The following is a 13290-nucleotide window of genomic DNA, read 5'->3' on the forward strand; positions in this document are numbered from 1 at the left end:
TGGGGATGGCACACTGTCAGAAACCTGCATCTCAATTCCCCCTTCAGAAGCTTGGGGATGCATTTAAGTTGGGAATCAGATTGGTAACGTCCCTTGGTATGAAGCTTGGGAAAGCAAAGACCTAAATGACAGGCTCTGCAGGTCTGGTTTTGCTTTGGACCTTCCCAAAGGAAGAACCAGGGAACAAGGAGGAGCCAGGGAGCAGAATGGAAATACAGAGACACATTAGAGGCTTGTTTACACTTCAAAGCTGTTTTGGATAATGCAGGGTGTGAGCCAAAAGCACAAAACCTATTCCTATTTAAAACTATTCCAACATAGGAGTGCCCTGCTCTGCATCAGCGTAATCCACATTTAAAATGGATTACGATAAAGGAGAGCAAGGTGCTTTTGTGCTACAATACAGGTTTCCCTACATGGGGTTATTTAGGATAACTATCCTGAAACAATTCCATTTGTAGACATCCTCTGGTGCGCGGTATCAGAGCGGAGCAAACTACGCTCTGATACGTGATGAAAGTGCTTGTGTGCACGCTATAATATACAGGCGTGAAATAGAATTTCCTAATGTAATCATGTTATGGAAACCTGCCTTGGTCAGGGCACTTTTGGAATATCAAGGAATTCTTCGGCATAGCCGCAACGAGCACTGCAGACAAAGCGTCAGGATATGCCTGCCATAATTACATGCCACGTCCATCAGGTGGAAAAATCCCTCCCTCCTCATTTTCCTCTCTGGATAACTCAAATCTGCTGAATGTTTTATGAGGGACCGTCTGGTGCCTGAGAGGCCGGGATGCCACCAATTACCTTCTAATTGGGAGGAAGCTGGATGATTTGGATTCACTTGTTGATCCTGCCAGGGATGCTCTGCGGATGACGGATGTCTCATGTGGGATCAACCTGCTAAAAGCACCGAGACTTCCACTCCTTTGGACACCTTCATGTCTGCAGGCTCAGAGAGGAGCACAGGTTCTAAAGGCTGTGCCAGGCCAGCTCCTGTTTGTAACGAGGCGGTGCTGGAGTTCCCTTCCCAGCTCGCTGTCAAGCAAGGCCATCCCCTGATGCGTTCGTTGCCTTTCCATCCTAAGAGATAAATAAAAGGCATTTTACACAATTCAAGCCTCAGCCCTGGCACAAATTCCCACACTGATTGCGGATCTTATCGTGGGAAAATACATGGGATTGTGTCAAAGAGTAAAAATAGATGGAGGCGCATGGTTTCTACGCTTGTTACAGAGCACTCTGGAATTCCAATCCTAAAGGGAACTGAGGAGAAAACCCAGCCTTTTTGAAACTCATGTTCAGTGAAGGACAAGCCCAAGGAAACCACAGGACAATCCCTGACGGGAGAAAGAAAAAGAACATGAACAGAAACTCTTAATCCCCTGCAGTCGGCTATCCCACAGGTAAAGCGAGGTTAACACTGAACGGGGACTCTGCTGTATCATGTATGTCAACAAGCAGAGGCTGGGTTCGCATCCTGCATGGCTTTGGATCGCCTAAATCATTACCTTTAAGCAGGCAGCCTTAAAAGCAACAGGGTAATAATAGCTCTCCCTGCTAAACCAACCCAACCAACAGACTTTGCTGACCTGTACTTAATGCATTCCTTCATATATGAGCGAGCCCATTAAATTCCAGACTTTACATCCAGGATGCAAGGAGCTGCGCCGTCAGGGAGCAAAGGAAGATTTTCCTGTCAGCACAACTGACTCGAAACACCAAAACCGGGAGCATTTGCACATCAGGCTGCAAACCAAATCCTGCTTGCAAGGGTGACAGAATGCTTGCTTCAGACAGCATTGCTGTAGCAGCCTAGACAGATAGCACAGTGTCCTGGGCAGTGAGTGACGGGAGCCTGCATTACCCCACCAGACTTCAGCAGAAACAGCCCAAACCCAGTCATTACCCAGAATCAGAACACATTGAGCCAGAAGGTATCATTTTGGTCTTCCTGCCTGTCCTTTGTACAGCAAAGGATTCCTACTGCAGCCTCCTGAGCAGCACTGTATTTTCAACATAAACAGCAATGATAATTCCAGACATCAAATATATACCCGAGTTCTGACCCCGTAACGGCAGTGCTGGAGCATCCCAGAAACCAGTCTGAGGCAGGTAGGCAGCAAAAATCATGCCAGCATTATTCTGGATGGCTCCTTTGTATGCTTTTTATCCTGGCACCGTCAGATGCTTCTCATCTGATTCTTTTCTGCACAGAAAAGGCTACAAATACCCTGAAATTCAGACACGTTTCCCATAGGGATAGCTTCGTTTGTGTAGCAAATATTATAGCCAAAGATTTGTTAAATGGAGACAGCTCAGCTTTTTTGGGGCTGTGAAATGAGTTCAGAGAAAGATCAAGCTATAGCTCCAAGTCAAGAAGTTTTGCAGCATGTCAAGACGTGTCTGGATGCTGCAGTCTTCTCACCTGATGATGGCTCTGTCCATGCAGAAGTGCCTTGGGCTCCCCTTGAGTTTTTCCACTATAGAGAGACTTAAACTGGCTAAAGAGTCCCCAGATGGTGTGACTGAGCAACCTGCACTGGCACAGATAGAGTCTATAAGCATTTCCAATGATAAAAAACGATCTCCTTTGAGGATCCCTGTTCTACTTTGCTGCCTGTTGCTTCATTGCAAAAACAAAGGCAGGAAAGCATTCACACCAGCAAGGCAATACGTTAAATGTTTGTGCTGCAGGTGCTACAGGCACTGCTGAGGAGGAGACCAGTGGAAAGGCCAGTTTGCTCAGTCTGGACAATGAAACCAGCCTTTCTTACACCCTCTTTGTAATGTGCTGCTGTTTTGACTCTTAAATGGACCCTGGCACCACAGGGAATTACTTCAGTCCAGGCCTCCCACTCCTGACCCATTTTCATTTCATTTCCTCTCCCCCAGCCTTGTCATGTGTCAGGAGCACATTATACCTTCGGGAGTTTCCTGCTAATTTGGTCATCACAGGGAGCCTCCAGAAGAGCACCATCATTACCAGCCTCCATCAGACTGGTCTTTTAGCACAGATAACTCTGACTCTGCCCCACCTGGGATCTCTCCGAGAGGCAGACGGGGTTTGACACAGTTCTCTGGAGCCAGAACGGGAGCAAGGCCTGTGTGGGACAGGGAGCCCATCACCACCTTGCCATGGCACAGCCACACAGGCACCAGGCAGGGAGGCAGGTGTGGGGCAAACTGAGAAGCATTCAGGTGTCCCCAGGGGACTGAGCAAGGCAGAAGTGGGAAACCTGTCTGCCCTACAGAGCATCTTTCATCCTACATGGAAGATGGAGCTTAGAGGATCTACACTATAGGTCTCACCTGGTAAAGTCTGAAGACTTTGATGAAAAGGTAAAATACAAAAGAACATTCCTGGTTTAAAGTATTCTTTACAAAGTTGTCAGTGCCTTTGAATCTGCTGAGCTAAGGAGTAGTTCAGTCGAGTGCTGCAAGGAAAAACAGCTCTGTTCAGTTCAGGGCAAATTCTTTTCTATTCATGCCAGGTGTTAATAAGCTTTTTCACAGCTTTTGAACATAAAGAACCTTTTGGTTTCACTCTGCACATATTTCGGAGCCAACATGGAAACCCAAACCCAAACCCAAACCATATGGGCTTTACAGCTCCCAGAACCAGCATCAGAGGTTAACCTCAAACCTTTAACCAGCTTAGGCAAACATCTGAGATGAAGGCAAGCTGACCCCTGGCAGCGCTCACATAACCAGCCTCCTGATGTTCATCAAAGCCTGGGCAATGCACACCAACACACACATCTAGGAATATCAGATGTACCAGAGCCAGGTGTGAGGGTTTGGACGGGTTTCCCATGTGCTGCGAGTGAATGCTGTAAGGGGAATGAAATTAGAACCCAGCTGTAATTGTTTTCTCCTTGAAGGTGCCCACTCAGGGCTGCATGATTTTAAGGTTGATTCTAAATATTAACAGAGAAGATTGAACCCTATTACTTTAAATGAGAGAAACTAAACCAAGTAAACCCTGGAGATCCTTTTATATACCCAGACCGAGCTTCAAAGGCTCAAGAAACTGCTGTTCCAAGTCAGAAAACCCTAAAGTCTCTGACAGCTTAGGAAACGTCTTCCCAACCCCGGGATGTCAGAGCCTGGTGATGCACTCTAACGCTTCTGATTCCCATCGACTCCAAGCGTGGATTTGAATTAGCCAAGGGCATTTTCTGCTAAACCCAAAGCCACGACGACGTCTTCCAGCCAGGGCCTCAAGACACTACGTGTTTGTTGAGTAAGGGCGAAGGAATGCGCTAGAATATTCCACATTCCACATGAGCCATTTCAGACTTTTCCAGGTTGTCTTTCTCTCCTTAAGCAAGCTTTGCTGTGGGATCGCAGGGAAGTTCATGGAAAGTCGTTATCACATGGGGCTTCCTTCCCAGCGTATTGTTGTGGGTAAAACACTCTCACTTCAAGCACACAGTAAATGTTAAGAGCACTTTTGCAAGGGAGAATGGCATTACCTTCAAGTACTAAGCACGTACTTTAACTTTACACCCCTGCCTGTTAGTGCTTGGATAACTCGTAGAGGGTAGATTCCAGCTACTCTTTTGGGCTGTTTCAGCAAGTCGCTCTCAGCCTTCACTTGTGCAAACATCAATACTTACCTGTTCCGTAGGGCAACTGTCCCATGTGGAAATAAATGTGCATCTTCCAAGGGAAGAAACAGCCTCGTACATCCTGCCTGCCACCGATGGACAAGGCATTAACCCGCTCTCCATAGCGCTGTTTCTGTGACCATCAGATGATCTGCACTGAGACAAGACCCAATGTGGAGCAGGTGGTGGTGTGCGTGCAAGTTCACTGCCCTCTGCTGAAGGGAAGAGGCTTGCGAGATGCATGGGTTTTCTCCACAAAGCCCTCTGGTAGCAGGATAATGGCATTTGTTGCATTCCCAGTGCAAGATTTAGCAAGAGATCGAGCATCACCTGAGCCCACAGCTTTTCGGGGGTTCTATAGTAGGATAGTGCCAATAATCCTAAAAGCACTGACATGAAATGTGATGGAACCTGCTTTGTCTCCTGTGAATTAACTAAAGAAGATGCACTATTTTTATGCTTGTGCATAAACACTGGAAATATTTGATGACATCAAGGTTCTACGAAGCAAAAGGTCCTATACCCAAATCAAAATACACTTATCCAAGTCATCATTTCAGGCAATTAGATGATTATCTAATAATAGATTATTATTATCTAAGGCAGCCATACAACCCGCTTCTGTGGTTGCCTTAGAGTTGATTTATAGATCCAGACTTACGCTGTATTTGCTGGTATTCAGATCTGCGCACATTTTGGTTTCACCTCTCCATAGATTTGATCAGCAGAATATAATTTCCCACAAATCTTGCTAACCTTTAATGCTTCACTGTGAAAAGAACATCCTGGCAACTCTGAAACAGATCCTTTTAAACATCCTTTCCCCTCTCACCATCCCTCAACAGCAAAGGCTTTTCTCTGTGCCTTCCGCAGCTGTCTTGAGTTAGACTACATGAGTAAGCTTATTGGATAACTACCTAATTGCACATTAGCACAGAACCAAAACACTAAAGCTGTCACTTCACATTTTCAAGACAACCAACTTGGTTTTTAACCCAGTCCTCAGCAAGTCGGGAGCACGCAGGAATTGAAGCCAACAGCGGCGAGAGCATGGAAAACAGAGAAGTTGGATATTTTAATTCCCCGGTTTCCATTGTGCTTACACAAAAATCTGTTAAAACAACTTGTGCCTGTTTAGTTTGATCAGTGCTCACATGAAAGTTTCCTGCGCTTAACGGCTGCTGATGGCAGCCTGATAACACGTGGAAACTCTGTATGAGGTTAAACCTTTCAGGAAAAGGAATTCCAAATGGCTTGAAGGATAAACTTCCTTGAAGGATAGACTTAGCTCTCCTTACACACCACACATACATTGCTTCACAGGTAGCAAAGTTAAAGGTTTTTCCTTCCTTTTGTGTCGAGCCATTCTATACAAAAGGAATATGCTGTCCCTGCTTCAGACTGGGAAATGGAATCAAACCCTAAGCACTGTGAGCATGATCCATAATGTCAGCCCCGGCATCGGCTGACGCTTCTTGTAGGAACCTCCTGTCAAAACTAGAGACGAGCAAATGAACAGACATCCTTGGGAGAGCTGGGCCTGATTCTCCCCTCTGCTCCTACATCTTTACCCTGAAAAGGGACAGCTCCATTTGGTTGTTTCTGCCAGCGGCTGTTTCATCACCATGCACAGGAGCGAGCTCAGACTGCCGGGAATACGCTGCAGGACTGCTCCGAACAGGCGTTATTTCTGCACCTTTGCTATTTCTCTTGCTGTGCAGTCTCTGCATTGGCTCACTACTGGCAGACCTGCTGAAAGAGCAATCCCTGCCCGAGGCTTTTCACCCACCCATGGCTGAAGCATTCATGGTTTAACTGAACGGGGTCACGGATTTCTTGGACTGGAGAGATCTTGGGGCAGCACCCAGGTGAACCCAGCGGCAGCTGCACACAGCAGCTGAATGCAGCTGAATGCAGAACCGTCCTGACGTTACACTCAGGTGCACTAAGCACAATTAGGCTGTCTGAGCTCTGATGCCCTCCTCCGCACCAACATCTCGAGTACACCTGCAGGTCTACAAGGTAATACGGACTTTCTTCCACGGAAAGGTAGAGTTAACACCAAGACCTATGAGCACTGCACCCATACTCTGCCTCTCCCAGCAAAACACTCCCAAGCTAACGTGGCCTAAGGCACAAAGGGTCTGCTCCCCTGTAAACCGATCCTGGAGCAAGGTCCAAGCAGAGATGAGCCGGTGCAATGATCTGTTACATGCACAGTGCTCAGGAAGAGCCCTTCTTTAAACAGGAAACCTACACCGAGAAAAAGTGCCTTGTTAACTCTTTAGGCCCTGAGGCTTCGGTAGCAAAACATATGGTCAGAATTACCAGCCCGAGCAGAGAACAGCTCACTGTAGCTGCAGTGCCAGGGGACTCCGTTACCCTGCTTTACAACATTCATTTTTTATAATACAAAGAACCAAGGCCATTAGTAGAGAGCAGTGCTTGCAGTGCTCTGTTCTCTCAGATTTAAGAGAGGCTTGTCACAACAGACACATGCTTTTCTAATGGAAAGGTGAATTCTTTACAGAAAGGACTCCTGGATTCTAAGAAAAACACGGTTTCCAAAAGCTTTAGGGCTACGTTTGAAGCAGGTAAGAAGTTTCCTTCTCTTCCATGATACTGGAAAACTTAAACCACATTCCATACATCACTGTCAAAAATGAAGCCTGACTGCTTCTGAATTCAACCATCAGCACTGTAGACCTTTAAAACAACCCAAAGTTATACAGCAGGAATATCACACCTTTCCTTAAAAGGTGTAAATTCTTGGAAAGACCTTAAAAGGATCCACTTCATTAGAGGCCACAGTCAAACCCACTGTGGGCCAATTCTTTTGTTCTGCTGGTTTGAAATAAAGGTCTATTTATTCATTCCTAGAGGTTGCTGCTCTGTTGGCTTCTGATGCAACCCCTTGGATCTTCACTCAATGGGGGATTCAGATCCTGGGCCCTGCCCTCAGGCAAAACATATGTTCCACTCTGACCTGAATCCAGCAAGGCTGTTTGCAAGGGAATAATTGTTTTATGTTTATTAATCACCTGCATGCAAATAGGTGCCAATAAAAACTCCAGGCAGATTCTCTGCCAGACTCAATCTCACAGCACCACGCCCCAGGTTTGGTGTCTGAAATAATGAGTACCTCCAATAAGGAGACATCACCACTTTGATATGCAGTGACAAAAACTTCACATCAGCTCAGCCCCTCCGCTTTGAAAAGAGACAGGAAACCTGCAAAAAACATTCAACATCAGTGGTAAAATAAATTAGAGATGCTGCATATTAAGCTAAACAAATACATTAATGCAACATGAAGGGGTGAGATTTCAATCAGAGAACTGGAACATGCAGGCTCTACTCATGTTAAATGTGACCTGCCAAGAGAAAATCATGAGGCAGGGGATGACTTTCTCAGTGTACAAAAGTCTGAAAAGGTTTTTAAAAGACAAAGTCAATTTTAGCAAAACGTTTCAGTTATCTACCACTGGCCTTAAATAAAAGCCAGTGCAGCCGTGACTACAACAAAACCAGCTGATAATTAAACTCATTCTGGAAAGAATTAAACTACAAAGCCTGATGGAACTTAAGAATTTGATTTAAGTAAGGGCAGGATGAGTTAAGGCACTGGAGCTGCAAATTTCTTCTGTAAGATGAAGCAAGTCCCAGTCTCTAATCCAGTTCCCACCTGGCCAGTAAGATGGGAATATTTGGTCTTTACTGAGAGCTTTTTGTGGGAGACACTAACATTCTCAAACACATACTCAGGCAAGACCAAAAAGGCTTCGACAAATAGAACAGTCAGCCCTGTTACTTACCTTTCCCAACTGAGAACAGAGGTGTTAGGCCACGCCACACAAGTACACACACTCTGCACATCATCATGTACACATCCATCCTTCTACTTACAAGCTTATTCAAACATGAAAGAAGCAACCAAAGAGAGCATTTTAAACGGCTAACTCAATGCAAATTCAAGTAGGGAAGTGATGAAAACTGCTCTCAGAAAAATCACTTCTGGGCAGACTGCAAGGATCAGGCACATGATAAGTATCTGAAGCTGTTCTCTGAATGGAGTTTTTATATGGAAGCACCATCTAGAGCCAAGACAGATCAGTGATTATTCTCAGGGAGACAAAGCTCTAGCCTGTTGTAATTCAAAGATTTATGAGAAGTGCTGCAGTTTTATTTCTCATTGAACTGCTTTCATGTACTTCTAAATGTACAGGCACATCAACTACGGAAAAAAATCACACAACTGATACATCAGTTTATATTTATATACTTAAGGTGGTTATGAGCCTCCTGCGCCAGCAGGAGAATATTCTTTCCCAGTAACACAACCATGGCCAGGTGAGTTAAAATGCCACTAATATTTTAAAATCCTTTCTACTTGCAGATCTTTTCTTCCACCTTCCACTTGGATTAGACTGACACAAAGTCTAACAGAAGCAAATTAAGCCCTTGAAAACCTCATTATTATTGTTTTAGAAAGCAAACAGTGGTAACATCTTTGGAAAAGTAAAGCAGATGCTCTATGTTTAGCATGAAACACTTGCCTGGTGTTTGATGAGCTTTAGTTACGAGTGGGTGACAGCAGAGTCACCTAGAAAATATACTACCAGGTTTTTCCATACATAAGAAAACTTGGGGGGTGAAATCTGAGAAGAGGAAAGGTAAGTAACCTGCATGTGCACCCATTAACAACAAATCAAGTTTCACCTTCTCTGTGGAACAATTTACTTAAATACTCTCAGGAAGGATCAGTGGAATAAAAAGATAAAACTGGCTATATAAATGTCAATCTTTATTCAATCGCCCAGTGCAGTACATGACTTGTGTGCTCCAAGTGAATAGAAAAACACCCAGAAGTGAACAAAACAAAAAAAGACAGAAGACTGCTGAAGAAAGATCTCAGAGGTTAGGGCGTCGCTTTTGGAAGGGGTATTTTTTCCATGTCGTGGATGCCATCTTTGTCAATGAACCGGGCAGTGAAAGAAGCCAGATTGAGGATGAAGCGTTTCTGAAGCTGTTTAACAAAAGACAAAAAGACAAAAGGTGAGATTCATTCAAAGCTTAAATAAAAGAGGAGAGCGCAGGGATACAGCAGGGATATGCTGCTGTACATCAACATTTCCATTCGGGTTCTGATGGCCTGAAATATTAGGAACTAGTGATTTCTTCACTGCTCAGGTATCAATCAGCCCAAGTTTGTTCTCTGTGGTAAGACTAAGCCTAGGCTGGAGATGGAAAATACACAATCCTGTTAACAAGGAAGATGTTAACACAAGAAGACCAGAGTGGGCTACAACTTAGGACACAAAGTCCATGTATCGAAGGTACTTCAAACAGAACCTCTCTAAAGGACTTCTTCCTGCTGGTTCCCCAGAGGTTTCTTCCCAGTTACATTCAATTCAATCTCTTAAAGACAACAATAAAGGACATTTTCCTACAATAAAAGCCTTATAGTCTGAAAGGTTACGTCTGCCCTAAAATTGATCACGAACTTTAAGGTCAAAGCTTCGCCTCAGATACCACTTCACAAGCTGGAAGAGAGGCACAAAATGCAATACATGTCACAAAAGGATGCTTGAATTATGCTCAGAAAAACATGAAACCCCAGTTATAGGCAGTATCAATATTATGCTAAGCACGGAAGAAGCAGAAGTAAAGAAAAGCTTCAAGTTTACGTTCTGAAGGACATGAACCATGCTAAGACAATGCAAGGGCCCACAAATCCTCAGTAGCTCTTCCACATCTGGTCAGTGTACGTCTATTACCCCTTCTGGCAAAGGCAGCCAAAAAATGCGACAAGAGGAAGAGGAAAATATCAGCAAATGAATGCAAACAAAAGTTCCTTTCTCAAGATCACAAGGGTCTAAGTTTGGCAACTCACCTCCTCTAGACATTTCTTTAGGAGCTCCACAGCTTCCTCACGTGTCATACCTGAAAGAGAAAACATCCACAGATTGATTTCATTAGAGGCCATCTCCCCCAACAGAAACTTTATTAAATTTAAACAACTGTTCAGCTGAGCACCAAACCCTCTCCTTCCCAGCTCACAGAAAACACTTTCCAGATGTACCGAGGATGCCCTGCACTGAAGCGCTCACACTGCAACAAGCCATTGAGAATCGATTTGTTACACTGAATGGGAAGCATGACGGAATTCTGCCTCCCATGGCCAGGGACCAGGCTCTGGAGAAGTCCGGACGTCTCTCCCTCCTCCAGTTTATTACAGTTTCAAATCAGCTCCATCTGTCCACAGACGGCTGTAAGTCAGGGACAGTAGGTAAGGACTGGTTTTAGTGCTGCCTTCCCTGCTGGGTATTAGCTTTAATAATGGGAAAGGCACGTGTGTGATGCCCCTGCTATTCTCACACGTTAGGATGAAATCCAGTGCTCTATAGGGATGTCAAGCCATGACAATGTATTGTAGCTCACTGTTTTTCTCTTTTCACGAGGAGTGGTGAAAATGGAGCAGTTGAATTTTCAAGGGAGCTGACTACAAAACAACTAAGTCCTGTGAATCTCTCAAAACTTGTTTGTAGAGTTTGCTCCAGATCTGCATCCACTGTTCAGGCAGAAGCCCCATTAGAATAAAACTGACAGTTAGCTACACTTCTTGCAGGAGAGACGAAAGGATTACTAAACCAAGAACTCTGCTATGAGATTAAACTCAGCTTTGCACACAGGAGCAAAGCAGTTTTGTAGCTAAAGCCAAAAGACGTCAGATTAACAATATTCCCAGTTTTGTACATTTTCTCATCTGTAAAGTGGGGATGGGGTTTATTAAGAACTGGATTCTGAAATTAAAACTTCAGACAGGTACAGACATGTACAACAGCTACCACATGCATAAAACTAAACCAACCAATCATCACCGCCACTCCAAAGTACTGAAGATAATCTTGCTAAGAGCATCTTCTCACTTGTATGTTTTTAATCTATCACACAAAAAGCCAATCCAAGATATGGAGCAACAGGACCTCGGACTGCCCTCTGAAGATTGGTACTCTGGGAAAATGTACATGTCATAGCCAACAGACAAGCAAGTAGAAGATGAAGTTATCCAAATGCTATTATAGACTACTAGCAGCTAATGGTCCAGGGAAGTCATGTTTTACAATAAACTGAAACTTCCTTCACTTACAGTCTGTTATGCCTCAAACAGGAAAACACTTTAAGGAGCTGACTAGTTTCATGTTACCATTTCAGCAAAACCAGAAGGCAGTCTTTAAAGCTACATTTATCCTAAAAAAAGCCATGCTCAAATCTGTAGCAGCACAGCAACTGCACTCAGCAAACACCAATCTTTCAGTTTGAGCCTTTAATTTATCAATTGGTGACAGGAGATATTTCTTCTCTGTACACCCCTTACCTGGCTTGTAATAGCGGTCGAGGATGCTGAGGGTAAGGAATGCACCATATCCATGTGCTGCAAAAGGAGCTTTAGCCAGAGCCGCCAGGTAGTCCATGTAGTAAAGGGCAGGGCCTTCCTGATCGTCATAGCCAGCCAGGAGAAGGTTGACATGATAAGGGGTCTACAAACAGAAACCACGTTTGCATTAAAGCAGCCACTCCTAAAGCTTTGAATCTTAATCCCCCGCCACCTACAGAACAGCAACACCGTTGATTTCACAACTCTTTTGCCATAAAATGCTACCAGTAACTATACCAATACTGTCTGCAGGAGATTACAGTCTCAAAACTGATTGGGTCTTTTGGTAACATGGGATGCAGAAGCAAATAAAAAACATGAAGTTTGGTTCTCCTGAAAACGAGCATGTCTGGGGCTTTTTAAGAGCTTTCATGGCACATTCAAACTTAAGAAAACTTTAATTATGTTTTCACACCAGATTCTTTCATCTCAGCATAAAACTTGCTGAGTTTTACTGTCAACATGTGAGCACAACGTGAACATTTTGCAGTTTCTAAGAACGCCTTTGTTAATTTAGCATGCTCTTTTCCCAGTCACGCTACTGTTAACCAGAGCCCTTTTAGTATATATGAAAGCTTACATACAGTGCAAACAGTTACACACAGTGTTCACTGTCTTGTTAACTGGCAGTTAGATTTTTATTGCAGGTTTTTAATCTTTAGTATTCAGCTAACTTGACCACGTGAATGAAGAAGATCTATGGAATCGGTTTATTTCTGTTCAAGGTACTGCAACATCCCATTTCAGCAGCATTTTTGTTTGGCTGGAAACAGTTTTCTCATACTAGAAATTTAGCTGTCGTCTTCTCTGATTCTTGCTTATGACTTCAGCAAGAGCCTATCAAATATGGCTGGGAAATACCAACATCTTTTCCTTGTAACCACATTAATGTAGCCATGGCTTTCTACCCTGGTGTACTTGGAAGTTTAGCAATTCCTTAGCCATTTCCTTCATGGTAGAGGTTTAGTGTGTTCCACCAGAGTGAATAAAGCAGATGTCTCTGTACATCTTCTTCCAAGATGTGTACTTTGTAAGATCCTGAAACGTGCCTGCACTGTGTTATTTTTACATGTAGGCTCAAAGAAGATTTTGGAATTGTATATATATATTTTTTAAGATAGGAAAATACTGGAAGTATATAAAAGCTATCTACAAAATGTTTCTTATTAAATTAATCATACTAACAGGATATTTCTTAAAGTGCTGGAAAGCCTAGATCAACAAAGCAACAAGAAA

At 43.8% G+C, this 13290-nt stretch overlaps 1 protein-coding gene across 2 annotated transcripts in view; it reads right to left on the minus strand.

Moving 5' to 3' along the window:
- Positions 1-9403: 9403 nt before the first annotated feature.
- Positions 9404-13290, minus strand: part of PSMB2 (proteasome 20S subunit beta 2) — a 155802-nt gene continuing 151915 nt past the window's right edge. For both annotated transcript variants that reach the window (XM_062620743.1, XM_062620742.1), the window contains 3 exons: positions 11995-12157; positions 10510-10559; positions 9404-9642 (listed from right to left, as the gene is read on the minus strand). In XM_062620743.1, the coding sequence (XP_062476727.1) occupies positions 9535-9642; positions 10510-10559; positions 11995-12157 (321 nt within the window). In that variant the 3' untranslated portion in view covers positions 9404-9534. The remainder of the gene's footprint in view (positions 9643-10509; positions 10560-11994; positions 12158-13290) is intronic.

This window comes from Pezoporus occidentalis, unplaced genomic scaffold, assembly GCF_034315485.1.
Source record: "Pezoporus occidentalis ecotype Australia unplaced genomic scaffold, CSIRO_AGI_Poc_V1 ctg223, whole genome shotgun sequence".
NCBI classification, from domain to species: Eukaryota; Metazoa; Chordata; class Aves; order Psittaciformes; family Psittacidae; genus Pezoporus; species Pezoporus occidentalis.